This window comes from Nyctibius grandis, chromosome 12 (genome assembly GCF_013368605.1).
Source record: "Nyctibius grandis isolate bNycGra1 chromosome 12, bNycGra1.pri, whole genome shotgun sequence".
NCBI lineage: Eukaryota > Metazoa > Chordata > Aves > Nyctibiiformes > Nyctibiidae > Nyctibius > Nyctibius grandis.
Window position 1 is genome coordinate 8585334 of NC_090669.1, and position 17084 is coordinate 8602417.

The window sequence follows — 17084 nt, forward strand, 5'->3', positions numbered from 1 at the left end:
TTCCACCTCTCTGGTATTTAACATATATGCAAAAATTACTCCAGTGTAAATGAGAACTTGGCCCAGGTAGTAGCCACAACTACATGAAGTGCAATTTGTATCTCCTCTGAAGTTCACGTACATCAGCAGTTTCCAAAACAAGCAGATTTGGCCCTTGGAGAAGTGCAGAACTGCCTACATATCCCAGGCACCCTCCACACTCATGCCATTAAGGGGGTCCTTGCAATGCTCAGTAAATAAAAAAAAAAAATCCCTTCTCCACTCCCCTGAGCCTTGTAGCAGGCCCAGAGCTTACTGCAACATACGGGCACTTCCCTGTGCTTTGTGAACCTGAAAAAAATGGAAATATGAAAATCTGCTCTTCATGTGAAGCAGTTCTCTTTATTCTTTTTCTCCCCTTATCTTGTAGTGCAAATGCAGTTCCAGAAATGACAGAAAACATCTGAATCCATGGATGGTGAGGTAAATTCAAGGTTGAAAGAAGATGAAAGAATAAATGGACTCTGAGCCTGATAGGCTTTTGATGGAGCTTTACAGGGAACCAGCACTGCAGAGGATGCTGTCACGGGGGGGGGAACCTGCCCACGCAGGGGAAACGCAGACCCAGCTCGCTGCAAAATCAGAAATCTAGAATTGAGAGGAGGGAATGCGCTGCTTGACCCAAGCCGAATTAATAATGACACTTTGTTTCACAGCTTAATAATATTTAAACTATGTTGCTCCAATTAGTGAATTGAAGACATTTTGTTTTGTATGAGATATATTCTCCTCTCCAAATTAAGGTATTTTACTTCCTTTCAGGATTTTTTTTCGAACTAGATTGCATTTTACTCTAGGGACAGAAGGTTTCCTTCAGAAATCTTTGCTGAGTTTATGGCACAAACAGCTATGTCCCTCCAGCCTTTATTAACTTAAACTTACAAAATCTACGTTTCCCTGTTTGTTATTTTGTTTGTTGTACTGCTGGAGCTTTCTTGCATTTCACCAGAAAAGGCTCTCCAGTCTACAGCTATCATATTTTCCCTCTCATGTCACTCAAGCGAACTGCCTTGCAGCTTGCCTGCTGCCCAGGTCCTGGCCCCTGCCGGGGTCCCAGCACGCCAGGCACCCGCTCGGCCTCCCAGGAGCTGCGGATGCGGGCACGAGCTGGGCTTCCCAGTGCTGCCGGGAGCCAAACGGGATTTTGCCTGAATTAGTCCTGGAGGATGGGGCTCTCATTCAGAGCCACAAACAACTCTTTAAAATACTGAGTGTGTTCAGAAGATGGAAATTTGCTATATTACAATTTCAGAAAGCAGTAGATGAACACCGGGCGTAATGACCTCCCCCTTTCTGAACAGCTAACCTAAACACTGCAAGCCCTCTGAACAGTCCAGCTTTAGCCTTTGACTGTTCATTAGAGTTATTGTGATGTACTGTGATGAATGCAAGAGATCACTTGCACATCATATACATCATTAAGCAGTATGGAACAGTGTTCGTATGCTGGCTTACAGGTTTACCCTACAGTTACTAGGCTAGTTGTTTCCAGCTGTAAGTCATAAGAATTTGGTTGGTACTCAGGTTTTTGCCCTCCCTTTCTCTTCTCTCTGCCACTGTAGTAATCTGAAGTCATCACTTTCAACTGAAAATTTTTAAGCATTATCTTCATCTGTAGTTGACAGTGTCTTTAAGAGCTCAACCCTATTCTTCTTACCGCTACCTCTGCAGGTGCTCCTGGGAAGTGAGGAGGAGACCTCCACTGCCTGTGCCTATTGCCAGCGTGACTCCGCATTTTCCCAGCTCCGCTGCGGGACCAGTGTGTGCTGAGCAACACTGATGCTATCCTGGAATACTAACGTGTATGTCATGGAATGCTGGTATGTCACAAAGATTTTGGAGGGGAGAATAGGGAGGGACAACAGGGAGAGCCTATTATTTTCTTTAGAAATATCCTTTCTCCTCTGTCATCCCTTGGCATCTGCCCCTCGCAACAGGCTTGTGGTGCAATGTGCACTGATCTCGCCTGCAAAGGCTCTGCTCCTTTTAGAAAAGGCTTCCAGAAGGATACCGACAGCACTGAAATCCCACTCAGTGTGCTTGGTTTTTACCAGCCCTACTCAATTGCCCTGCAAGTACACAGAGGAATATTTTCCCTGCTCTCTGGAGTAAAGTCCTCCATTACCATGTCACGAAAGAAAACAGGCTGTTTTGTAGCTAAGGAAAAATGCTGACTTTAAACCTGAGATAAGTCTCTATCATTTACACTAATGAGCTCACTGGTGGGGTATTTGTAAAATTTTATGATAAAAAGTAGCTGTAGTCAGTGTCTGATGAAATTTACTATTTTATTTTTTTGCTGAAAATACACAGAACTACTAATAATTTTCCCATCCAAACCTACAGAGGAATAAATGCAGCTAGAATTGTCCCAGTAGGAGTTCAAATATCTTGTACGTAATCAGTTCTTTTAAAGATTTATTCTTTAACCACAGGTTGGTCTAAACTCTCCTGGGAAGGCAACAGACACTTTTAACTGGTTGAATAACGAATTAGTTGCTCAGAAGGAGGAGCTCTTAATGAAATATTAATATCAGGATTTTAGTTGCTGGTTAACTTATGGTTAAAAGTTAATCCCCTAGATCTGATAGTCATCATTGTCCTGTCAGATTTTGATTTCTGATGGAAATGCGCCCTGGGATGTACCCTGGGATTGCCCTGTAATCATTTCTGTGCTGGGTACCACAGATGTCCAATATGTGCAGTGAAAGAGGGGAGGTATCTAATAGCCTTTCTTATCATATACTGTCAGAATAGTAAATGACAAGTGTTAAGGAAATCTCCCAGCTACTGTAGATTACAAGGACCTAGACTGTTCTCTTCAGAACCAGAATAAATGAGTCTGGCTGGAGAGAGTAACCCTGCTATAAAACTGGTAAAAATGGAAGAAAGCAAAGGGGTGAAAGTAGGCAGAGAGGAATAGAGATATCTCCAGCTGAAGGGCTGGAAAACTCTCTCAGTTTGGCATCCATGTGAGACATGAATGAAATTCCAGCATGTTTTCTTTCCCCCTCTTTTTTTTTTACAGCCTACCCACTCCATTTGAGGTGTTTGAACTCCACAAAGTCCCTGGTTCAACTCCTGGAAAAGCTGGCCAGAGATGCAATATAGTGCATGGACTTCATTGCGTGTGACCGCTCACTGCTGCATGCAGACAAGAAGTAAGTCCTTACAAAATATTTCATGTGCTGGTTGTACCCCTGCAGCCTTGTCTCCTACCTAGGGGTAGCTGTGTTATGAAGTGCTGTCTCAGCTGCCTCATCCTCCTAACAGTCATGGTTTTGACTCATCACTTTGATAGCAATTTGGGAAAGGGTGCTGTGATGTATAGGCACTAATCCCAGAGCAGGAATAGCAGAACAGTGAGCAATGAACATGGAGACTTGGATGTGGGTTTACTGCTGCTGAAAAGAAAAGGACAGACAAAAGGGAGAAAGTATGTAGCAGACAGGAGAAAAATGTATGGAAGAGATACAAGAGGGACAGACGGTTTATGGACTGTTACTGATGTATTTTCTAATTCTGTGAGTCCTGCAAGCACTGGGAATACGGGAAAACAAGACAGACCAAGAAAAAGGATCAGTGTGAGAGTCTGCAAAGTGGCTGAGAAGCTGGTCTTGTGTGCGAGTGATCACAATCACTATAATCTTTCAAGAACACATTGCATTTTTCACAAAAATATTGTCAAATCCATGGCTCTGGTTGTACATGTCTGTCTTGATATGGCCCATCAAGAGATTTTCATTTCCTGGTACCTGGAAGTTTGTGTCTACTTGTCTCCTTCCTGGCTAGCTTCCCTCCATCCTGTGCCCATCACTTTATACCTACTACAGAAGTGCTGAAGCATTGCTACTTTTTTTTGAGAAGAGCAGCCACTAGAGGGAAGGATGCACACGGAAAAGTTCCCCTCAGCACCTCTGGTGCTTCCTCCATAAGTAAAAAAAAAAAAATCAGAATTTTACCGAGCATTTGCAAGGTGGCCTGGTTTATCTTTTCAGATAAAATCTATTGAATGAGATTATTTTTATTATTTTAGTTTCACCGTACATCCTGAAACACAGCCAAAATTAAGGGCCAGAAAAAAAAATTTGGCTAAATTACACAAAGGAGATTGGATTACCTGTTCAAACAGAGCTCTTAATTCTGTGCATAAATAGAATCCACAAATACAAGAGTACTGTGGTAGAAAATAAAGCCAGACAACAGCCCCTAATAACCTGTAATTATTAGGGGTTTCAGTTAACATTTGGACAGCTTTGGTCTTAATTCTTTTAAGTCTGAAGAGGCAGCATGACCGAGGTGGCCACATTTACAATTACAGAGAGCACACATGCTGTTCCAACCTATGCTGGCTTTAGCTGAGTGTTCTGTGGCAGCTTGGGTTGGGATTTTGCCCTGTTAAAATATAATTACCTATCTGAATAGAGACTAATTTCCAGTTTGAGTTATTTATTTGTAACAAGGCACTTGTTTTGACAAAAGTCTCCCACAAGAAAACCAAATCAAGCTCCTGACCTTGGCATCATCACTCACTTAGGAATTTTTTGTACCTGAAAGAAAACCTGCTAATATCCCATCCAAGAAATAAATTAGCTTGCATGTTATCAGTAAACACAACAACAGAGATCTAGCTGTAAAGCAGACACCTCTTAAGGTAAGACTGAAATCCAATGTTAATTTTTACAAAAAGAAAAAAGAAAAGCTTGACAGCATTATACTGTATATGGACAATTATAGTTGTATAAACCAGAATGTTTAATAGTTGTTTCAAGGATGGTGTTTTCAAATATCTTTAGCAGTGAGCTAATATTCTCTCAGTTTTAAAGTTGACCTATGTTATATATAAATGGGAGATTAGAAGTCAAATACTGTATCCACATTATAATAAACTGTGTTGTTCTTCAAAATATACAAAACACAATATCTGTGCAGCCCAATGATCCTTCAAGGTAGACAATTTTATATTCCTTTACTGCTGCAATCCCCGCTTTGGTTAAGATTGTGTAACAGTTTCCCCTTTGACCTGTTAGCAACTACCCGTATCCATCAAAAATTCCTACTTCTGAGACTGAGGTTTGCCACGATTGCAAACTGCAAAAGGTGAATTTTTATTTCAACATTTTATCACAATCTTTTTGAACATTTAAAAACACATGAAGGTACAGGGGAAACACTAAACTTATTTTGTTTTATATTCTCTGGCCAGAAGTGAGATCTGAAAGTAAAAATCAGAACTATTTCTCTGTAGGAAGGAGTGCATGACTAAATTTGGGGAAGCAATCTGGTTTAATTTGATCAAATAAAATTAGAAAACATTTGGATATGAACATACGCAAATGATCACCTGGCAGTTATTCTCAGGTACACACCTTGGAAAGCATATGCACTCTTTAGGCGTCCATGCTGCTGATGGGTTTTACCCTCAGTGATGCCATCTTTCTGCTGCAACCACAAGTGATCACGAGAGAATTCCCTTGGCCTGGTGGTATCCTCCCCTGGCACCTGAACCAGCCTGTCTGTGCCATTTTCTGTCCTTGCTGCTGTGTGTGACCTGTGCTGGCAGGTGTTTGGCAAGTCTCTGTGGCCCTTCTGATTCTACAGGGTGTAGAACATTACAGGTAATTTTTGCTGGATGGCACCTTAACAGTTCATCTGCGCCTGCTGTGCATTCTCTCACTGAACTCAGTCTGCTCTTTGAGATACCTTAATTGCTTGCTGTGGAAGCTGAAGGTGACACGGTAAGCAAATTGCCATAAATACATGCAAACCTCTCTTACAACAGCAAATCAGATGGTTGCAGATAGTGCACAGTATACATCAGCAAGAGATGCTTTGCTCTAAATCTCATTTTCACACATCTTCAGACTCTGTACAGAATCCCAGCAGATGCTTGGGAAGACAGGTATATGGGCATATGTGAAACCCTGAATTGCTTTTTGCTGTTTGTACTTCATAAACTAATATAGCAGTGAAGAAACTGCATTTTCAGAACTGTGAACAAACTGCATTTCATACAAGTTATCCACTTACGGGCCAGACCTTGCATTTCTTACTCAAGAAGGATTAAATCAAAAGGCAAGTAGTCTGTGAAAAGGTGGCTTTAATACACAGCTAGCTAAACTCTTGATAGATTATTCTCTCAAAGGAAACATAAAGTTGTTTCCAGGAGATTTCTCTGTACTTGTTTTCAGATAAAAGCTTATGCTTCCCTCCCTTAGAGGCTTTCTTCATAAGTGAAGCTAAAGTTAAATGTCTAGTGAGATTGAGTTTCTAAGGATGATTTTCCTAGAACAGGATTAAGGCTCACTGACAGTGTAATGCAGGGCAGGTAATGTTGCTGCTGCTCTTGATTTAAACTGCTTTGTGGCTAAACTATATTTTGGTTTCTACAGATAACGGTTCAGTATCTCTGAGCTTTAGACTTGCTTCTGTAAGAGGTAAAAACCAGGTGATTTTAGTCTCTCCATATTTTTTTTCTGGAACAAAATAAGCAACTCTCTCATGATCTGAGCAGGATAGTAGCCGGTCATGAAGTGGTTCTTCAGAGACTTATGAGGATCATTCTATTATTTTTTTTCCATCCAGATTATTTCCAAGTTGTTTGTTTGTTTTTTTCTTTAACCATGGGTGAAACATTAGAAGAGTTCTACAAACTAACAGTCTGTGGTCAATCTGTCAACATCAGGGTCGTGGCTAGTTACTGTGCAATGGACAGTTCACACATTTTCTCCATATCCACAAAAGTATTTCTTAAAAGCAAACATCAAACAAAGAGCTCTGCTTGAGAAATACATTTGTTTCAGTCTAATATCTACAACATCTGTTACAATTTGTTAATACCTTGATACTGTTCCCATCGTATCTGAATGACAATTGCCCTATTGTAGCTCAATGACAGTGATTAATAAGGAAGTTTGTAAATAGACTAATGTAATAGGGCTAATGCAATTCCTGGCCCTCTGCAAACATCTGGATTTGCAAATCTGCCCTCCTAGCTTGGGAGCTCTCTGCCACACATCACTAATTACGCCATGTTCTTATATATCAGTACCTACATCCTCCTGCTGAGCATCTCTTCTTTGTTCCCAGTACGAGTCAGAGGCTGTTGTCAATAACAGAGGAAATCAACATAACTGCCTAGCGCCGCATGCGACATTAAATGAAAATGAAGTAATGTCTAATTTGCATGGCTGGTGTTACTTTATTAAAGCCAGAACTGCAGAAGCTGGGAGCTACAGTGCTAGTCAAGTGTGCAAGACTGATAGTCTGTGGCAACGATGGTGTCTGGCACAGGAAACTTTGCATCCCCCCCTTGCCTGCCTGCCCGCCTCCTACGTGAGGAATAGGGCTGCTGGTAGAAGTGACAGATTTTTTCATTTTTCCAGGCCCGTCTGTTGTTCTTTCTGTTAACTCCATCCACCAGAGCCTGTGAAGCAGACAAGGCGGCCGGGGGAGGAAGGCCCACCCTGCCTCCTCCGAGGGGGGGTTACCACAAAACATCAAGGGCAACTTCCAGCTCAGGTGGGAAACCCCTCCTGGATTCAAATCACCAAGCCACAAATGAAAAGCTCTATAGCACAAGAGAATTGGCTTCTGTCATGCACAAGAAGCGTCTTAAAAGAGAAATATATGAATATTTTTTACATAAAAAAGAGCCACATATATTGGAAGAACACACAGTCAAGCACTCAAAAAATGTAAAAGGGCAGAGTTGTGCTCCTTTAGTTTCCATTTCCCCGTGTCATTTGCCAATACTGACAAGGATGCAAAATGCTCATTTTCGCTGATTTTTATTTGCTTTAGCCTATTAGTACCCCTTAGAAATATTTAGAAAAATTAATTTTATTTTTTAAAAAAGTTTCTGATTCTGACTTCAGACTCATCTAAGAAGGTCAGCAGTAATAATACACTATAAATTCATAAGCTTATGTCTTGAAGTAAAACATAACACACCTATTCAGTTTTGTCTCATTTTCTACTTAGCGGGAGAGGTTTTTTTCTGATTTATTATCTTCTCAATTCCTTTCTGACCACTTTCCTTCCCCTAGAATCATTTTGCCACCACATTGGTTTCCAGCCTGCTTCACTGCTGAATGTCTAACATAAAGCGTGGGGGATTTGGATCCTCCCAGACGTATGATGCCATTGGTTATAACAACATCCCGTCCCCTCGGAGCCAGCCAGCACCAGCACACGGCAAGCTCTGGCACTTCACAGACTTCTGTCTGCAACTTTACAGACACGCATTTAACTTAGCAGGGCACTAACATCAATAACGTTTTATTTGTAGCAGTTTTCAGAGAGAGATCAATTTGCCAGGTAAAATCTTATGAATCACACAATCGGAACACCACAGTAAAATAAATTAAAGTCTTTACCAAAATTCATAATCTTTTGCACTGGAGCCCAGTTTTAGATGATATTCAGTTTCCCAGAGAGGATGCTACAAACTCCATGTAAGTTTTTACCTCTGAATATAAGTTTAATTTTGCAAACAGATCTGCCTGTTAGAAAATTATTTTGTTCCAGGGGTTTGTTTCTAATGGTTGATCAGTAAATCTCTTCTTTTGCAATACCGGGTTATGATTTTTTGAGAGCACATCCAGATGTCCAGCAAGACAAAGCAATCTTTGCACTTTAGGAATATACGAAGGGCCCTAAAAACACGCTCCAGGCTGGAGCCAGCCGGGACAGGGCAGGCACCGGGGTGTGAGTTGCACTGACAGCTGGGTGCTCTGACGGCCGGAAAAGTCTCTTATCTGCTTTTAAAGTTTCTTGCCGAGGAAGCCTTGCCGGAGGCGCTGCGTTTTGTTCCTCCTCGGGCTGTGAAGGAGGCGGCTGAAGGAGATAGCGGAGATCGGACACACCGGGAAGGGGGACTCTTCGCATCCCCTCCCTCGGTGCGATCTCCGGCGGGGCGGGCGCGGGCGTGCGGGTCCGTCCGCGGCTCGGAGCACACCCGGTGATGCCCTTGCCCCGCCGCGCAGCAGCCCGTTTCCTTCCAGCTCTCCTCGCCCGGGAGCACAGCGGAGACCCGCGGCCCCGCTCCGCCCCCGGGCCGGCACCCAGGCTTTGCCCGACACCCCGCTCCTCGCCGAGCTGCCGCGGGCCCCTCCGCTCCGCGGGGGTTCTCCCGCCCCCCGCCGCGCCGCCCCAGCCCCGCGCGGTGCCGCCGCGCCCCGGCGCTCCTACCTGCGCGGCGCGGTGCTGCGCGGTGCGGTGCGGGCGGCTGTTCGGCACCTGCTCCCGCGCCCGCGCCCGCGCCGCCTAACAAAAGCCGCGGCGTCAGGTGGCAGCAGACGGACTGCGCGGCCATTGGCGGCGGCGGCGCGCGGCGGGCGCCGGTTGGGCCGGGGGCGGGCGCGAGGCGCTGACGCCAGCGCGGGGCCGGTGGGGAGGCGGGGCCGCGCCCCGCGCCGTCTTTGTGCTCGCCGGCAGCCCCGGCAGCGCCGCCGCCTCCCGCCACCTCCCTCAGCCCGGCGCGGCGGGCGGCTCCGCTCCGCACCGCTCGGCTCCGCACCGCACAGCACCGCAGCGCCCCGCGCCGCCCCGCGCTATGTGTTCCGGCGCTCCCGTGCCTCCTCGCGGCCGCTTCCCACCCGGCGGGGCGCCCGCGGCCCCGCTCTGAGCGCGGCGGGGCAGGGAGCGAGCAGAGCAGAGCCCGGACGTGCCGCCCGGCGCGGCGCGGAGCGGCGCGGAGCGAAGGGAGCGCGGCGCCATGCGGGGCGCGGGGCTGGGGCTGGGGCTGGGGCTGCTGCTGGGCGCGGCGTGGCTGGCGTGCGGGCAGAACGAGACGGAGCCCATCGTGCTGGAGGGGAAGTGCCTCGTGGTGTGCGACTCCAACCCCACCTCCGACCCCACCGGCACGGCGCTCGGCATCTCCGTGCGCTCCGGCAGCGCCAAGGTCGCCTTCTCCGCCATCCGCAGCACCAACCACGAGCCCTCCGAGATGAGCAACCGCACCATGATCATCTACTTCGACCAGGTGGGGCGGGCGCGGCTGGGCGGCGGGGCTCCGGGCGCGCCGCCGCGGGAGGAGAGAAGTTGTCGGGGAAGGCGGCGGGGCTGGGCCGGGGACGCGCCGCCCCGCGGGGCCCTGCCCGCGGGAGGGGCGGGGGGGGGGCGCTGGGGACCGGGGGTGGCCGCGGGGCTGGGCGGTGGCGGCCCCGCGGAGGTGCTGACGGTGCCCTTCCCTTCCAGGTACTAGTGAATATCGGCAGCAACTTCGACTCGGAGCGAAGCACTTTCATCTCGCCCAGGAAAGGGATTTACAGTTTTAATTTTCACGTGGTGAAAGTGTACAACAGGCAAACCATCCAGGTCAGCCCCAAGCGCCGTCGCCTCGCTCCGCGGGCACCGCGGGAGGGAGCGGACCGGGTCCGGTGTGGGCGGCGAGGCAGGGACATGCCCCCGAGCCGGGAGGGTGCCCAAAGGGCTGCGCAGCCCCACCAGGCCTCCGCCTGGCTCCTGCCCGCATGAGCCGTCCCGGGACGGGAGGTGGTACCCTGACAGCCGCCTGCCGTCCCCTCCCAGCCTGGCCGGGCCCCCGGGCTGCCCCGAGCCGCGGAGCGTCGCCGGGAGCATCCCTGCACGGAGCCCGTGGGAACTGCGGCCCCGGATGGGCTGCTCACCCGCTCTCAGGTGGCAGCAGGTTCCATAGGGATTTGGGGTGCAGGGAGGCACCTATGGCATGGATATGATAAGGAATACAGCTCTGTGTGTGCGTGTATGCAGCTACCCTATACACACCTTTTGTATGTAGTTTGGTGCATACGCACCTCAAGGTATCCTTACCTCGAGGTATCCTTACCTCGAGGTAAGGATAATAAATTACCGGCCCGAAGCCAGGTCGCATAACCTAGATAGGAAATCTGTCTGCATAGCGACGCACGTTGCAAAGGTGAATGTACAGCTATATAGCAGCCTTCAGGTGTAAGCGGCTTCACACATCTAGATTGGGCAGGTAGTGTATTATTAACGTGGGGTACGCAGTCCTGGGATCATTAACTCGAGCTGAGCAGAGCTTATTGACTGTGTTGTGGCATGTTGTCTTTGCTGCCTAACAAAGGAAAACTACCTCTTGAATACACTTCAAACGCGCTGATTCTGGCGGCTGTGGCTCTGCTCCTCGCTGTCTCTGAGGTTTCGCATAAAGCCATCTTTTAATAAGTATGAGCAGACCTCTTTTCATAGCCTGAAAACACAGGCACCCTATTGAAATTCTTCAAAATAGGATCAATGTCCTGTTTTATATGCACCGGGTGTTTTGATGTGGTTGTTGGTCTATAAGAGCAGTGAAAGGCTTCTTCCTTTAGAGTACATACCTTAGCTGGGTTCAGATTGGTGTTTCATTTTTATGGGGCTGGAGTTTCAGCTGTCAAAAGAGTCCCTTTTCTTTACTAAGCATTTCGCCTGCTAGGCGAGCCCCGGCGGTGTCGTTGTCTGACTTTAATTGACGGAGGGCTTTGTTTTATCTTGCTCTTTAGGTGAGTTTGATGCTAAATGGGTGGCCAGTGATTTCTGCCTTTGCAGGGGACCAAGATGTGACCAGAGAAGCTGCTAGCAATGGAGTCCTGATTCAAATGGAGAAAGGAGACAGAGCTTATCTAAAACTGGAGAGAGGAAACTTGATGGGAGGCTGGAAGTATTCAACATTCTCTGGATTTCTAGTGTTCCCGCTTTAAATCACTTCTCATCCAAGAAAAGGGAGAGAGACACGAGTCAGAATCTCGTACGAATTCCCAAGTCGTAGCTGGGTTTAAAGAGTTGTGGACAGCAGACTTTTTACATTCAAATATTAAAGAAGCTAAATCCTGCTTAGGTTTGTGTACATCTGCTTTGAAGAATTATTACTTATTTTTGTTGTGTTGCAGCCAACAGGCGGGAGACACTATAATTGATCAAACCCCCATTTATATTCTTCTCCCTCCTCCCACAAAATTAGTTCCTATCTCTGTGTCACTGATGTAATCTGCCATTGTTCCCCCATGGTTTCTGCCTCACACAAAGTAGACTTTAGATATTTTCATTGTCCTTTGCAGCATATTTTGTAGTTTTGTTTTTAAAACATGTTAATCTTGACTCTTTCTCCGAGTTTAACTTAAGAAAAAAAAAGCAAAGTATTTTTGAATACACGGATGCCATGATGGAAGGGAAAATGCAGTTCTTGCTGTTGTACTGTCTGGCAAAAGGAAAAATTTCTACACGAAGAACTATTCACAGCCAAGGCTGACTAGAGTATTTCAATATTTCTATGTAATTCTGAGTGATGATTGTGAAATTTAAGGCTGCTAAATGTTTTGATGCTTGTTTTGCTCTTGTACAATGTGGCCCAACTAAACGCCAGGAAGTATATTGAACTTTTACTATTACTCTGTAATATATGTGTGAATATCGAAAAAATAATTTTTGCTTTAATTCAATAAATTTTAAATGGGACTTTTATTTTTCTTAACCAGAAATAAGGTTTCTCAATGCAGGTAGGCAGGGGGAGGAGGCCCGGCGCGGTCCCAGGGCTGCGGCCGGTGCCGGCCGTGCTGCGGCGGTGGGGACGGATCGGGGCGAGGGAGCCCCGCGGGTGTGGCCGTGTCCGCAGTCCCCCGCGCAGCCCCCGCAGCGCCCTGCGCGGGGCCCCGCGGCTCGGCGTGGTGGCAGGGTGGTGCCGGCAGCCCGAGCGGACCCGTCACTAGGAAGTTTCCCACCGACTCTTCGATCCACTTATTTATAGCATTTATCTGTATTATATTCTATAAACCAGATCGCATTTTATACGGCCGTCTAATAGTACCTGACAATGTATACTTCGATGCTAGTATTATTTATTTGCTAGTATTATTTTGTTTACAGTCTTTTAAAGATGTAAATGCTATAATTTTGCAGTACTAAAAGAGATTACTACTTTTATTAAAAGGTGCGTACGAGGATTTCGATTGTATCTAAACTTCAATGTGAAATAAACCGGTGAAACGACCCCCTGGGCTGTGTGCGTGGCGCGGCGGCGGCCGGCGCGGGGCTGCTCCACGCCCGGGCTGCGGCACCGGCAGCCTCGCACAGATCCCCGGCTGCCGGGAAAGGATTTTATTAGCTCCAAGGGAGGGGGGATTAATATGAGCACAATCAGCAACGCTTCTCACTTTATTCACAGGTTCTGCCCTGGAAGTAGACCCGCGGGGCGGGCGGGGACGCCTCAATGCTGCCCAGCCTTGCCGCGCTCCGCACCGCTCCGCGGAGGGGCGGGCAGCTGGGCCGGCCCGGGCTCTGCTTGAGCCGGGAATGGCCGCGGCCCTTCATTTCTAAAGGAAACACATCAGCCGCGTGTGAGCACCTGCTCCTCTGTCACCTCGGGGTGCGGGGGCCGAAACGCCTTTCCCCCCGCGGTTGCCGACTGGCGCATGTCGCGCTTCGCGCCCCGCAGCGGAGGGGAAGGCGCGGGCCGGCCCCCGCAGCCCCTGCCAGCACCCGGCCGGGGGCTCATCGGGAGCCTCGGCACCTGCGGCCGCTGGCCAGGAGCCGGACGAGGAAACAATTGAGATTTATGAAGGAGGGTTAGTAACGGAAGGCAGCCGGCTTGTTTTCACTTGGGAGTTATAACCTGTCCAAGACAGCGCACAGATCGGATTCTCCGGGCTGCACACTCCTCTCTCAATATGAGACACTTTATTACTTTCCCCTGAAGCCTTCAGCCGCTCCCTGCCCATCACGCTGGGCTGGCAGGGCCTCTGCCCCGCGCCCTCTCCGCACCCCTCTCTGCGCAGCGCGGCCCTCCGCCGCCGCGGCGCCCGGGAAGGCTCATCCACAGGCGACAGGTACAAGCAAGGCGAGCGGACCCGCTCCTGCCTCCTGTGACCGCGGCGAGGGGGCAACGTGAGCAAAAAACGAAGGCGAAACATAAATTACCGGGTTGCAAAAGAACGGGCGGTGGCCCTGTGCCCTCACCCGCCCTGAGACGGACCCGCAGGACCGACCCCGGGAAGCGCCGCAGGTGCGGGGGCTGACGATGCTGATGTCTTTTTTCTCTTTTCTTTCCCTCCCCTCTCCCCTAACGCGAAGCAAATAAACCCGCCACCTTCCGCTGAAAGTTTTCCCCTGGTTGTGAGAGTCTCATGAATATTGTGCAGCTGGAAATTATATTACCCCCAATCGCAGCAAATCACCGCTCTGCGGCTATTACAAAACGCCGCCGTGGCTGCCTGGAAAAGCTTTGCCCGTTCCGCGCCCGCGCTGCGAGCCCCTCCGCACCGCGCGTTAGCCCGGGTGAAGCCCTGCGCGGGCCGCGCTTCCCACGGGCGCGCCTCGGGGCGCGGAGCAGCGCGGCGGGGCCGCTCGGAGGCCCCGGGGACCACCACAGCACCACCGCTTTGGAGGTAAAGCCGCCACCGCACCGAAGCCCCCATGGCGCTCGGCCACCCTGCCGGCCCGGCAGCCCTTGCCGGCGCCCCGGCCCCGTAGCCTGCCCCTGCTCCCGCCCTGGCTCCCGGAGGGGCGGGCGGACCCCGCTCCCGCCCCGGCTCCGCGGGAAGCTTCCCCGGCCGCGGCGCCTAGAAGCGAAGGGGAGTACGCCCGAGCGCCGCGGGGGGTGCCGCCAGGTGATTTACTTCAGCAGACGGATTGCGTTTAAAAAAAATCCCTTTCTATCATCCCCGCCCCCCAGCGCGGGCAGAGCAGAGGGGACAGCCCTGAGACGGGAAGGCCGCGAAGGAGCCCTCGGAGCCGGCCGGAGGGCGCGGCGGGCAGCTTTAGGGCAGCCGTGAACGCGGTGCCTATCCGGTGACGGGGGAAGCAGGGCTGGGCCGTGCCCCCGCGCGGCGAGGGAGCACGGCGGGGCCAGCGCTGCCCCGACGAGGCGGGCAGGGCCGCGGGACAGCCCCGGGCCGGCCGGCCGCACACGCACTCGCAGCCGTCTCCACGCGCAGTTGGTGCTTTCGCCCCGTGTTCGAGGCAGGGAAGCGTAAAACGAGCGTTTGGTTTTAGCGGGCGCCTGGCGAGGGCCGGTGTTGCCGCTGCCGCCCTCGGGCGGGAGGGGCGGGGCCGGGCGGTGCTCCCCGGCTGGAGCGAGGCTCACACCTGTGCGGGCGGGCGTGTCAGGCGAGGCGACGCCATCTTTTTCACGGCGCCTTGCTGGGCCTCGCTACCGGCAGTACCCCGGGCGTTTTCCAGGAGGAGAGCGGGCTCCGAGGGGGCGACCAAGCCGACGGAAACCGGACCCCGGTGCAGCGGCCGCCTGCGTGGTGCGGGTAAGCGCGTGGGGGCCGGCGCTACCCGCCCGCGGACGGGCTCAGCCGGCTGCTGAGGCTGCCCTGCGCTCACAGGCCGCAGCCGCCATTTTGAGCGGCGGAGCTGGCCGCGGCCTCCGGGCACGGGCAGCCGCGTCCAGCTCCGGGCACGGGCAGCCGGGCTGTGTGGAGGCAGGGGCGGATGAGGGGCTGGTGGGGCAGCTGAGGGACCGGTGGGGCCGCGGCCGCCCTCGGCTTTGCTCGGCGGCCCCGCCGCGACCGGGGAGCAGCAGGCGGGATCCGGCGCGCGCCCCCTCAGCCGGCCGGCCAAGGGCGCCCAGGCATGGCGGCCTCTCCTGCCCGACTCCCCTCGCTCCCCGTCACCGAGGGATCCCTCGCAGGGAGGCCCCGTCCCCTCAGGGCTCCGGCGGCCTCGTACCCAGCCCCCGCAGGCCGTGGTATTGCCGAGCCTGCTCCCCGGCACGGGTCTGTGCTTCCCCCAGATGTGAGCAGCTACTGCTCTTTACCCGCCTTTAATGTGTTTTTCAGTTGATGTAAGTAATGTCTGATTGAATTTATTGCTGATTAGCGTTGAGCATCAGTTTACACAACAAGAAATTATGTTTCATTCAGTTCATTAGCATGAGTAGTGTTTGGTTTATGAGCATATCACTAATGGTAATGACCAGAGTTGATTGATTTCTAATGTGAATATAATTACACAATGTAGGGGAATTAAAGCAAAAAATCCGCATTTTTAATTGTTGGGGTTTTAGGGAGTGCGTGTGGGGGCGAGGGAGTGGAAAGGGAGAAACAAACCAACTCGCTTCTGCACAAACAATGTGAATGTAAAGATTAATAACTCCAGCAGGAGACGATGAGTTTGGTCCAAAAGAAGAGAAAGTCAAATGCAGTTAACTCTGGGAATAGTTAATGCACACTCCACATTCCAAAACATAATTTCTCCTCTTCTACCCTGCAGGTACAGCTCGAAGCCCAATAAGTTCGCTTGGAAGAGGCCGTTCCCGAGGAACCAGCAGAGGCAGGGCTTCGTGCGTGGCTGGGCAGCCGGCTCCCTCCAGCCCCGCCGGCGGCTGCGTGGCGTCAGGCTCAGCTCGGAGGCAGAGCCGCTGCCGAGCGGAGGGGAGAGCTGCGCCTTTCTCCGGGGTCAGCAGGAGCAGCTCGCTCAGCTGCAGGATCTTGGACGGCAGCGGCAGTGCTGCCCCTGGCAGGGCGCGCCTTGCCTGCCCTGCTGCCCTGATCCTTTCTGGGAGGGGGAGACGGAGACTGACAAGTGCTGGAGAGCCCTGGCTGGAGGCGGGTGAAGGGCTGCAACAGGTGAGGGAAGCGGAGCGGACTGGGTGGGCCAGCCACCGGGTGGGATTTTAGAGGCAGTGAGTGACAGTACTGTGGGGACTGGGGGAGAGTAAGTTGGAAGCAGGTTGTGTACCTCAGCTGTGCCTCGTCAGTGGTCTGTGTCCCTGAGGGTGACATATGAGACTGTCCTTTCCACTTAAAAGGAAAGGTGGTGTGGGAGGGGAGTGATCAGAGCATTTTGCTGGAGGCACCTCCAGTGGCATGTGCAGGGCAAGACGGGGAAGGCTCAGGTTCTGTGGACGCCCCTGTAGTGCAGAAATCCCCGGGGTGGGGGGGCTTGCAGAACTGGTTTTCTTGCCTTCCCTCAGGCAGGGTCGGTGCCAGAAGCATGCTTATACTCTGCTAGCTAACAGTTGCCAAAAGGCCCCTCTTGTTGCTTGCCCGAAAAGCAACAGAAAAAAGAAAAGAGGCCTTGTGTTCTTGTGGAGAGTGAAACAAGCTGTGTGCCTTGCTGTG

At 51.0% G+C, this 17084-nt stretch overlaps 1 protein-coding gene across 1 annotated transcript; it reads left to right on the forward strand.

Moving 5' to 3' along the window:
- Positions 1–9757: 9757 nt before the first annotated feature.
- On the forward strand, positions 9758–11723 carry CBLN1 (cerebellin 1 precursor). The gene is made up of 3 exons (XM_068411456.1): positions 9758–10024; positions 10240–10359; positions 11526–11723. The coding sequence occupies exons 1-3, from the start codon at positions 9758–9760 to the stop codon at positions 11721–11723; spliced, it is 585 nt and encodes a 194-aa protein (XP_068267557.1).
- Positions 11724–17084: the final 5361 nt, after the last annotated feature.